This window comes from Notothenia rossii (genome assembly GCF_949606895.1).
Source record: "Notothenia rossii genome assembly, chromosome: 4".
Taxonomy (NCBI): domain Eukaryota; kingdom Metazoa; phylum Chordata; class Actinopteri; order Perciformes; family Nototheniidae; genus Notothenia; species Notothenia rossii.
In genome coordinates this window covers 39,074,372-39,086,587 of record NC_136902.1, presented here as the reverse complement: position 1 = coordinate 39,086,587, position 12,216 = coordinate 39,074,372, and the positions used below count along the sequence as shown (strand labels likewise).

General features: G+C 40.2%; 1 protein-coding gene across 1 annotated transcript; it reads left to right on the top strand.

The window, feature by feature from the left end:
- Positions 1-326: 326 nt before the first annotated feature.
- Positions 327-12,189, top strand: rhoaa (ras homolog gene family, member Aa). The gene is made up of 5 exons (XM_079674151.1): positions 327-427; positions 2,805-2,960; positions 6,890-7,010; positions 7,098-7,228; positions 9,828-12,189. The coding sequence occupies exons 1-5, from the start codon at positions 332-334 to the stop codon at positions 9,999-10,001; spliced, it is 678 nt and encodes a 225-aa protein (XP_079530277.1). The 5' UTR covers positions 327-331; the 3' UTR covers positions 10,002-12,189.
- The last annotated feature ends 27 nt before the right edge of the window (positions 12,190-12,216 follow it).

Genomic DNA, 12,216 nt, shown 5'->3' with positions numbered 1-12,216 from the left:
TCCCGCCCACCTGGGATGTTTGTGTCAGAATCTCAAACAAAAAGTGAAGGAGCGCAAATGAGAGTGCTGCAGCGAGAGCAAAAGTCTGATCATTGAGAAAGAAGAAACAAGAACTGCAAACAAAAACTTATGTTAAAACAAAGAAAAAATACTTATAGTTTACATGATTACACAAATGATTTGTTTGCAACTTTTATTTTTGAAATTTATTTTATTTTGCTTGACTCAGTTTTTTTTTTCTTTTAAAGTCATAGTTTTTTATTCTGAGAAAGTGTTGCTTTATCTTTATGATACAAAACTAATCCCATAGAATGTCCCATTGGCAGAAAGTATGCAATGTGGGCGGACCCAATCTTCGTGGCACTGGGGGCGGGACTGTAAGGTCCGACAGGAAAACCGAAGAAAGGCGAGGATCTCCAATAAAACGGTACAATTACGTTAACCTGACTCACGTTACTTATAATATGTCTACTTTTACTTGCTTTATATGTCACGATGTGTGCTAAAACCAATAGTACGGTATCAAATCTCATGTATCCATCTCAACAAGCTACCAGCTGTCTCGAAAAACTAAGCAAAGTTAGCATGCTAGTAGTTAGCTTTATAGCTGCAATGGAAACTGCTGGTAGCTAGAAGTTAGCTGACACTGTAACGGATTCAGATAAACATAGGCCAAAAATGATATTATTGACGATTATGTGCCATTAGGATTGTAAATCATCTGTAATGCGACGAGATTAATCTGAGGTTAAATTGGCAGATACATGTTCTCCTTACATTTGAGGCAAACAGCAGTGAGGAAGTGAAGTGATAATGCAACGTAAACTTGCCAAATCCACTTCAAGTTAACGCCGTATTAGGATATTATAACTATAACATTTGCCGAAGGTGTGTTAACGTTATTCACTCGATGTCATTCTCTTAAGCTTGTAGTATTTAATTTATAGCAAAGGGTTATAAGGCAGGCTCTATATAATTTAATCTGAATGCGTTTAGTACTAGATCCATCCACTAAAATGTATATTAGGGTTGGCTGAATTTTAAATCAGGCACTATTCTCGTGGTGAGGACCATACCGATATGACATATAGCTGTTTTGGATCAACGGCCACAATAATAATTTAGACTGTTGATAAGGTCATTTTTGGAATAAGAATGATTATCTCTATTATAATGTTCTGTTACTATTTGTAATAACCCAAATTAAACAGAATAATGCCCCATATGTTTGCTCTCAAGCAAGATGGGAAGGAGATGGTTAGTATTTTGCTGGTTCTGTGTAGTTAATAGATTCAATATTTAAAGGCTTTATTGTCTTATGCACAGTAGCTACAGTGTTGTTATGGAAATGAACAACTTAAATCCCAGGCTCTTCCAACAATGCATATAAGACATAAAACACATTGATAGAAGAAACTGAGCAGAAATAAAATACTGCAAGATTATGTTGCAAGAACATAATTTATATGTAAATACTTTACGCTGGAATAAATGCTGATTATTATAGAAATATATACATTTGTGAGATGCAGATAGTGCCTATAGTTGTTGACTATTGACTTGTTGATGGGGCAGATAAAGGCCATTTTGAGATAATCAACCTGCCAATTTGTATTACTTCTTTTTTAATTGTACTTTTTCACTTAAACAACACCAGGGAATACCACTACACTATTGACATTATTTATTTATTCTTATTTAAACCAACAGACTCAGGAACAGTTTCATCCCACAGGCAATAAGACTGTTAAACACCTTAACTGTTGAAACAACATCCACAATATTCATCTGGCTGCTACTTAAAAATGATTAATCTATTTACCTAATAAATCATATTTCAATGACTTGTATATACTCTTATTGCACTATTTCAAACTATTTTCTTCTTGTATTTACTATTTATTTGCACTATATATTTCTGTTTATCAGTGTTTTGCGTTGCACTGTTGGAGAATCCTGTGACACATGATTTTCATAGACATAACTGCACTGTAGCTATGTTCGTTTGGCAAATAAAGAACCTTGAACCTTATATAGGTTTAAAAATGATAGTTGTCTATCAGCAAAAGGAGGTGCTGCTATATACTGATAACTTAAGATATTTGGTGACCTTGGATCCTTTATTTAGTTGGTACATTTCTGTTTATTTAGAAGAAGTGCACTGCAGACGGAGTGCAAATCGGCTCAAGCGAACAGAGTCAATGTGAGAATTACTAGAGGTTAATAGACTCAAATTCAGCAAGTTAGTGCCTCACTTGTTATTTAATTGCTGTATTTTCTCAGATGCAACAAACAGAACATCAACAATCTGTCAACATTATCATTAACGGCCGCCCACTCTCTAAATATGGGCATCGGCCATTTAATAAAACCACATTGCTTAACCACTAGTGCCGAGTCAGTAAGGCTTTCTGTTGCCACACTGAGAGGTGTTACTCTGGGAAAGGGAAGTCGATGCAGGAGGTGCAATATTGTAAAAGGATACAATGTGTCAAAATAACATTCTGCATGAAGTATTGGGGTGCTTTAGAAATGTACTAGCCTGCAAAAATGTGGGTTGACAGATTTATGAAAAAAATATTTGTTCCTTGCAAATAATTATACCTTTTTTTCCCTTCAATGTCATACTGCCGTTGCTATATCAGTCAAAAAAGTGCAGTGATATACGTATTTTCCAAATCATTCAGCCCGTGTTAAAAGCAAGTCATCACCGTCTCATTTAAATGACATGTCTCTACTTGCCTTTAGACTTCCCGATCTTGTATGCTGATAAAAATATCTTCTTTCTTTAATTTTCATTTCAGATGGCTGCAATCAGAAAGAAGCTGGTGATCGTGGGTGATGGAGCCTGTGGGAAGACCTGCCTCCTCATAGTGTTCAGCAAAGACCAGTTCCCTGAAGTGTATGTGCCCACAGTGTTTGAAAACTATGTGGCAGACATCGAGGTGGATGGGAAACAGGTAAGCTGTTTATTACAGACTTGTTATCTTTTTTTACATTTGAACCGTTATCTGTGTCTTCTGGGTCACCAAGTTGGTTACAATGATTGGGGCATTATAGGGAGAAGTGAGACAATTCAAACCAGGCTGAAGGGGTAAGGCAGTAGAGTGGTGCAGCAATAAGTCCTTTACATGGAAATGAGTTGGCATGTGGGCACTTTGGGGCTCCCTCATCATGAAGTCAATGTTTTTTTTTAAATTCATTTTTGGTTAGATTCTAAAATGTAAGCTTTTTGTTAATGCCATAAAAAGCCAGTAAATACCCGACTGGTGAATGCCATAAGCTTTTACGTCTCATAATTATAGCGGTTGCTATCAAGTAACCAAATGAGACTACTATACGTCAAATATTAGCTGCCGATAGCATAACGGTGTTAACGTGAAGTCATGTGACCAATATGTCATTTGTTTATATCCTAATGTTAGCTTGTCACTTCTTGCAATTGCATTTATGCTTTAAATATCATAACAGTGTTGTTAATATGGAGAGCAAAAGGTGTAAGTACCGTAATTTTCGGACTATAAGCCGTGCCTTTTTCCCCATTTTTCGACCCTGCGGCTTATATAACGGTGCGGCTAATCTATGGATTTTTACAGCTAACGGCCACTAGGGGACCTCCTAAATCTATGGATTTTACAGGTTACAGTCCAACACCTTTAACTCTATGGGCTCTATGGCCGGTCCGCGCCCCCCACCTTTAAGCGGCGGGCTCCAGCAGGAAAAGCTGGAGGCCGGAAAAGAGTGAGACAGGTAGCGCGCAAAAGTAAAAGTGGAACCGAGAGTGGTACGAGAGACAGAACGAGAGCAAGACAGACAGACATTACGAGAGCGAGACAGTTTGTGCAAAAGTGTTAAACGTGCGCTGGGAGCGCACCGTTTAAGTTTGAAAGTTGAAAAGTTTGTGTGTCTGAAACGCTATGTGATACAGTACAGTTTACACAGCACAGTACCTGGTCTGTAGCTACTATTGCACTAAATGGTAACACTTGAATACGTTATGCAAATATGCAACTTGTTTGTTGAAAGGTTAATAAATGGGAGCTTCCTCAAACAGCCATCTCTTTCCCGACAATCCCCTCTGTGCACGAACCCTTACATATGGTAATTAAACATTAAAACACCTGCGGCTTATAGTCCAGTGCGGCTTATATATGTACACATCATTCAATTTAGCTTCTGCGGCTTATATTCAGGTGCGCCTTATAGTCCGAAAATTACGGTATCATAAATTGCTAAAAAAAACTTCTCAGTGCTGTCTGGGGGGCAAAGTGTACTTCAGTTTATAGTAATCAAATGTATCGGGGACATGTATATGAAGAGCAATTCATCTACACTAAGGTTATATTTGGCGATATATCGTCATGTCCTTAACTCAAAAGAGGTTTCTCAATACTCTAATTTCCCCTCCTCGACTCCTATCCTCAATACTTAGTCCCGCCCACAGGAGATGCGAGCGGAGGACTGAGGAGGGGAGCCGAGGAGAGAGGAGGGGAAGCAGCAGTTGGTTAGAGAAATGAGAACTCCTCTCCTCTGAGCGGTCATATTAAAGCAACGTCCATTAATGATGACAGGAGGCACAGCAGCCTTCTGTCTGATGAACAGATGTGTTCATGACGACTTATATATTTACTTTGATTCATTCACAGTGCGTTATAATGAGACAATAACAGGCTACAGATGCGGACACACACACACACACACACACACACACACACACACACACACACACACACACACACACATATATTTATATAAATATATAACATTTCAGAATCAAACAAGTATGAGAGCACTCTCATAATAACGTAACACAATCAGAGACTGGAAATATTCCCCCCCCCCCCCCCCCCCTCTCTGATCGCTGAAATGGGGAATTGAAATTACGGGCTAAAAGTTGTATTTACAAGTATTAAAAGTAAGCAGAGGACACCAAACCAACTGAGACCCGTCTGTCCCCCGCATCTACGCACTGTACAACACACACACATCTACACACTGTACCACACACACCTACACACTGTACCACACACACATATACACACTGTACCACACAGACCTACACACTGTACCACACACACACATCTACACACTGTACAACACACACACATCTACACACTGTACCACACACACCTACACACTGTACCACACACACATATACACACTGTACCACACACACCTACACACTGTACCACCCACACACACCTACACACTGTACCACACACACTTACAGCTCCTAAAGTATAATCAGGCTACAGCCGTTGTGTATTTTATTATGTGAAGCACTAAATGGTCTTAGAAAAATATCAACTCTTTGTTTGTAGATATCTACTAAACTACAGCAAATAAAGAGAGTAGGTCTGTTATACTGAGTGATATATATTATACACACTGCTCTGCTTTCTGCACGGACCTCACATCTGTTCTCACTGGAAACATCGCGTCGCGATGAAAGCAGTTACTAAAATAATATCCAGGGGATGCATGCAGAGCTGTCATTGGCTGAGATAAGTCCGGTCGTGCGTCACGCCTCCACCATTCCCGGAAATGCATCCGTGGAGGACCCATCAGTGTATCCACGGTTAGAGCTTCTCCAGAGAGCCTCCTCGACGCTCGATGCTCGGTCCTCGATGTGCATTTAGAGAAATGAGATGTCCTTCAACATGGCGCGCCGAAAACCATTTCCGGGTCACTACCGGAGGACCGAGGAGTCGAGGAGTCGAGGAGGGGAAATTAGAGTATTGAGAAACCTCTAAAGTTTCTCCCTCACCCCATCGCCATCTGATTGGTCATCTGGATAATGACAGCTGAATGCAGGCCTTTTCATGTCACATGGTTGCCTGGAAACCAGCGAATCTCAAGACTTTGAGAAGTCAGAAATCTGGCCTCAGTCAAGTTCCAGCATGTCTTTTAAATCACAAATTGGAGATTTTGAATATAATACTATGGACAGAGTCAGGCTAACTGTCTTCCCCTGTTGCCAGTCTTTATGCTAAGCTAGGCTACTTAGGAAAACACACACCACTTTTATCATATGAACCCAACATTTAAAGAGTAATCGCTCTGTGAAAGACATTCCATTTGTCATTCTAAATGGGTCAATATTTTCTAATCATTCATAAAATGGCCAATGTAGAGTTAATAAAAGTTTTACAAACATATAACATTCACATAGAACCCATTTTTGAATTTGTTTTCCTTACATGATGCATATATAATAGAGAGATCTCTTAATGTAAATCACAGTAAAGATCTGGGGAATAAATTGTAAATCATATTCTCTGCATGCCTCTGAGCTCATGTCATATTCGATTTAAATTAAGATATAAAGAATATTAAGTTTGGGATTATGTTGTCTTGTGAGAATGGTAAGGTTTAAAGCCTCTTACACACCAAACTGATAACAAAGAACACATCCCGACGGAACATCGCCTCACGTCACCTCACGCAGTTCGTACGTGCAACTTGGCCGTCGGCTGAAGTCTTTGCGGTGTGTTCCAGTGCATGGCCAAAACATGGCCAAGACGCAGGAGACGTGAGGCGACGTGAGCCGACATTCCGTCGGGACTTGTCTTTGGTGTGTAAGGAGCTTAAGGAGTTTAAGGATAAAGTCAATGCACTGTTTTTACAGATTATCACAAGCAGGAGTTCCTGATCAATCTTTTATCTTTTATTTTTAGAGGTAAAACATAACAAATCTAATGAGTTTACACATAATAGTTTGAATTCAGATATACCAGCAAAGGCATTCATCTTAAACATCATAACTATAAGCATAAGAATGTAGAAAAAGTAAGTATATAAACTACTAAAGCTGCTTTTATAGATTGATATATTCCTTGGCCCCGCCCCTCGCAGTGATTTCCCTGGCAGTAATGCAGTGGTGTTGCAGGTGGAGCTGGCCCTCTGGGACACGGCGGGTCAGGAGGACTACGACCGGCTGAGGCCCCTCTCCTACCCCGACACTGATGTCATCCTCATGTGTTTCTCCGTGGACAGCCCCGACAGCTTGGGTGAGACTTCCTCCTCTCCTCCTTAGTTTCACACACATTCTGTGCATCTGCTCCATGTTCAACTTGTACCTCTTGTGCTTGTTGCAGAGAACATCCCGGAGAAGTGGACTCCTGAGGTGAAGCACTTCTGTCCCAATGTGCCCATCATTCTGGTGGGGAACAAGAAAGACCTGCGTAATGACGATCACACACGCCGAGAGCTGGCTAAGATGAAACAGGTCAGTCCTGTATGGAGCTCAATCCCATGCCTCTGGAGTTTTCTGTATACATCAATAATATCTACCTAAGTATGTACTACAAGCTATCCCGCATGTACAGTAACGTTACTGTCAGATCAAACTTCTTTATAAATGTGCCCAATATCAGATTTCTGTGTGAACCGGTCGTAGTCCTGAACTGAAAAAACACAGCACAGGGCTGTAAAAAATAAAACAATAAGAGTTTAGTTTCATGAATAAATAGGTGCTCAGTTGGCAGTGGTGACTGGTCATTGGGGGCACAGCCCCACCTAGTGTCAGCAGAAAGTATTAAAATAATAATTACAAAAAAATGCAAAAAATATTCTTCTTAAAATATATTTTACGATCATGTTTAATCATCTGATTCCTCTGTACATTACTGTTTTAGTCTTTGTTCTTCTAATTAGTGTCTATAGTGTGTGCCTATTGAGCCGTTTTGAGCGACGTGGGTCAAGCCACGATCATGCCCCTCCCTCTCACTGTCTAAGTGAACGGTGACTGTAAAAACTACACTGCGCATGCTCAGTCTTTTTCTATTCAATGTGTGTGGCAAAAAAATAATGACCATAGGGGCACTGAGCTGCCATCCCCACCATACGTCATCTCACATAATTCAGAGCTGATTGGCTGTAAGTACGTGTGCCGCGAAAAGTGTAGTGTGTGTGAAGAGGAGACGAGAGAGGTGCAGTGACGCATCCTAAAACCCAGAAGTAAGCTGCGCATGGCTTCCCTCGACAAAAAAGCAATGAGATTTCTCCATAGGATTTTAGAAAATAGCTCGAAATAAGATCTGTGGGAAACGTAACTGTTAGATAAATGCACGTTTTGTTCAGCCGGATAATATCCACATGTCTACCCTACTTTTATAATTTTCGAATCATAAATCTATCGATTAGATTTAAGATTCAACTTTTGAAACTACAAGAAGATAAGGAGGACTTTTACAAAAAAGTAATAGAGATTTTTGTCCAGAAGGATAGGCAAATGGACTTCATCTTCAAGTCAAGGTAAGAACACCATTTTATTGAAAATGGGATCTTACTAAGAGAGAACAATTAAATATTTAAATGATAACATTTAAAATGTTGGCATCCTTTTGTTGAACTGTCTGTTTAAAATTAATCGAAGCATCAGACTAAAAAAGCTTTTGAAAATAATATTATATTTTGATTTAGGTCAAAATATAATATTTGTAAACCTGAAGAGTCAGTGCCATGAACCTCACTGCCCGTCAGACGCTTATATATAAACATTAAAAAAACGGCACTGTCAGTTGGAAGCCAGTGGGTTTGTAAGCAGATGATAATGGAGAGAAGCAGCTTTTTTTTGGAGCAATCGCTGCTACTCCTGGACAGATTGAGAGAAAAGTCCAATTAACTCTGTTCGTTTGATCATTTATTAAATTCAAATAGAAAAAGGCAAAAATACAATACATCCCAATAGAAGTAAGTAAGAGTGTGATACGGTGGAAAATGTAGATGAAAGATGCGGTCAACAGAAATCTTCGACTCCAAACTAACCCCCAAAACCACAAGTGAGCAGGTGAATGCAGCAGGTTAACCCTCCCCCCCAAAAAAAGCTACACTCAGGTGCCGTTTACACGAGAACAAAACGGGCTCGATCCGCATAGTTTCTCTTGCGTATAGCCCTTTCATTTACACGAGGCCGTAACAAAACGATAGAAACGGACCCCACAAACGATAACGGGTCCCAAGTTGGATAGATTTGCAAACGAAATGCTCTGGGGGGTTCAACGGCTCTGTGTAATCGCCTCTATACGATCATTTCCCGATAGATGAAGCCATAGCCCCGCCTCTCCCCACCTCTGCTGCTCACTGCTGTAGCATGGTCAGTAGCTACTGCTAGTGCTACTGCTACTGACCATGCTACAGATGTAGTACAACATCTACAGCTCGACCATGCTACAGATGTTAGTGCAAAATCTACAGCTCCTCTACCACAACCATCAGCAACAAGTGGACATGGAGAATTACATGAACTACTACATGTTGCTAAATCCACTGCGGGGCATAAACAGAAGGGCAACCATGGCAACCATGCTCCGGGGTCTTCTTCGCTGCTTTTGGTGTATTTTGTGGCGGAAGTTACAGCGCCAGTTACTGGCCCGGCATATGTACTACAGCGTGTCCAGCGCTTTCGAGCGGTCTCGTGTGGAAGTACAGCGCCACTTACAGTCCCGGCATATGTACTACAGCGTTTCCAGCGTTCTCGTGTGAACAGACACGTCAAATGAAACAAATACGTGTGAACGGAATACTTTTTTGAAAACGCATACTGTGCATAAATGCAAACGTTCCCGTGTGAGCGGCACCCCAGATATAGGTGGCATTGCAAAAAATCAGACCTGGATCTATATTATGAACATAATAGAAAGTGGACTAAATGATATTGGCCCAAATCCGACATTTGGATTTGTGCTGTTTAGTTATGGGAAAACCAAATATCTCATTCACACATGCACAAAAAATCTGATTTGAGTCACTAAGTATTTAAAATAGTTTTTCATAATTTCTATGACTTCATGATTTTTCTTAATGACTATGGTTCATCCCAACAGGAGCCGGTGAAGTCAGAAGAGGCAAGGGACATGGCGAACCGCATCAACGCCTTCGGGTACCTGGAGTGCTCGGCCAAGACCAAGGACGGAGTGAGGGAGGTGTTTGAGATGGCCACCAGGGCGGCGCTGCAGGCCAAGAGGCGAGGCAAGAAGGGCGGCTGCACTGTGCTATAGAGCGTCAGGGCACACAGGGCTGGGTGGGGGAGGGGGGGGGGGGGACAGACCAGGCCAAATAACACACCCTCTCTGTGTCCTCTGGGGCACCAAGCTGGGCACAATTGATTGGGGCATTATAGGGAGAAGCTAAGAAAGTCCAACATGGCTAAAGGGGTAACAAAGAAAGATCGAATGCAGTAGAGTGGTGCAGGAATGAGTCCTTAACCCGGAAATGAGTTAGAATTTAGACACTTCCTGGTTCCATCATCTCTAATGTTTTTTTTTCTTCCAGAAATAAAGTATTTGGGTAATGCAAGCTTTTGAGATTTTCACGTTTTAGTTGTACGAAAGGAAATATGTAAGTAAATACCCCACTAACAGCGGTTGCTTAAAAGTTACACATTTGACTACATAACGCCAACACGCAAAATATTAGCCACCTTTAGATTAGCGATGTTGACATGTTTTTTTTTTAGATCATTATGTTGGCTTTTTACTTCTGACAGTTGCATTTAAGTATCATAAAAGTGGTGTTAATATGTGGAGATTATCCTGCTGAGCAAAACGTGCACGTATCATAAACGTCTGTTCCAAAATCCAATACAAATAATCCCATTGCTTTTAGCCGAGGGAACCCTTGTGCTAACTTCCGGGTCTGCCTACAAGATCACATCATCACTGCACCGCTCTGTAGACAAAGTCAGTGTATAGATTATAGTACATAGTTAAAGCTTTCAAATCAAACTGCTATGATCTTCTTTTTTATTTTATTTTGATATACTTTATTAATCCCCGTGGGGAAATTGTTTCTCTGCATTTGACCCATCCTAGTGTTTATGATTAGGATACATGAAATCATGGAGAGAGCATGAATCACTCATGCCTTTTTAGTGTGGAGGGTTTGTAGTTTTTTCTGGTCTCCTCTGTCCTGAATTCACTGCTTCAGTGCCCCCCCGATGTATGCCTGCCTTTCTAAGTGTTGGGAGAGTTCCATGGCCTGCTGTGTGACTGTTCTCTTCTTTCTTTCTCCTATATTACCCATGGGCAATATAAACTGTATATGGCCTTTCTGTTCCATTACGCTGATTATTGGCATTCGAGTCATATGTGATGGTATGAGACCAACTTGTTTGAGTGTTTTATACAAGCCTGTTAATGAATGCAACATTAACAAAGATTTAGCCAAGCTTAACTTGGCTTTCAAGTCAGAATACTGTTTGTGATTCAATGGATCAGGACTGTCAAACACTGTCAACAGTTGAGTATTAAAAGGTTAACAAAATTAAAGAAGCTGTAATTTTTCAAAGAGTATTGGGGCCTTAATGTTCCTCCTCTACAGAGAGGGCCACACATTGATGTAAAACAGGTTTATATTAGAGGAACGCCTTTATTTTAATTTCCCATGAGTATATTTTATATCCTATTTTAGTAATGCGCCTCCATGTTTTCTTATCTTTTTTCATTTGTTAATGCAAGCTCAACTCGTCCTCCACGTTACGGGTCTCTCTAGAAACATTCTGTATAATGTGCATTTCCACAGCATTATTTAGGTCGCTTCAAAGCCATGTCCATTTCTTTTTAACAGCTTTTTTAAAAGTCTGTTTTTTATTGTATTGCTGTTAAGCTACCATCAAGGACATGCACACACTACTGAGTTTATATTTAAAACTTACCGCAGGTCATTAGATTTTCCCAGTTTCAGTGAGGCTGCTGTGGAAATGTACATTATACTGACATTAAGGAGAAATGATCTCAAGTAATAGCAGCCTGTTTTTAACTCAGCCATCATTTGTTGTTCAGTTGTTCGACACTCCCTTTTTGAAAGCATTGGTTTTTATTTGGAAGTGTTTGGTGTACCTGTCTTCCAGGGCCTTATTGGAAGTGTTTGGTGCACCTGTCTTCCAGGGGCCTTTTTGGAAGTGTGTTTGCAACTCTTCTTTGTTCTGCTTCTTATTCTTTTGTATGTTATTTTAACTACATGATATTCCACTGGCTTATGTTGTATTATTTGCACACCGCTTAAAAAAAACCCTCAGTGTGTGGTATACACGCTTTGAAAAAAAAGTCAAATTATGAAATGCTAAACGCAAGCAACCTCTGGTTATTTGTTAGAGGAATGTTGTTTTGTAACGTATCCTCACATTTCTCCAGTTGTCTTTTTGTAATGTATTCTAAAGGAAATAAATTGTAACTGAGAATGACCAAATTCTGAGTCAAGCTTTGTCAGTTAATG

Bases quoted from the DNA above. Each gene is read 5' to 3' on its own strand.
- rhoaa (XM_079674151.1), top strand. From the start codon at position 332: ATGCAATGTGGGCGGACCCAATCTTCGTGGCACTGGGGGCGGGACTGT. The intron at 7,011-7,097 runs GTGAGACTTCCT...TGCTTGTTGCAG, and splicing joins GGACAGCCCCGACAGCTTGG to AGAACATCCCGGAGAAGTGG. The intron at 7,229-9,827 runs GTCAGTCCTGTA...TCATCCCAACAG, and splicing joins AGCTGGCTAAGATGAAACAG to GAGCCGGTGAAGTCAGAAGA.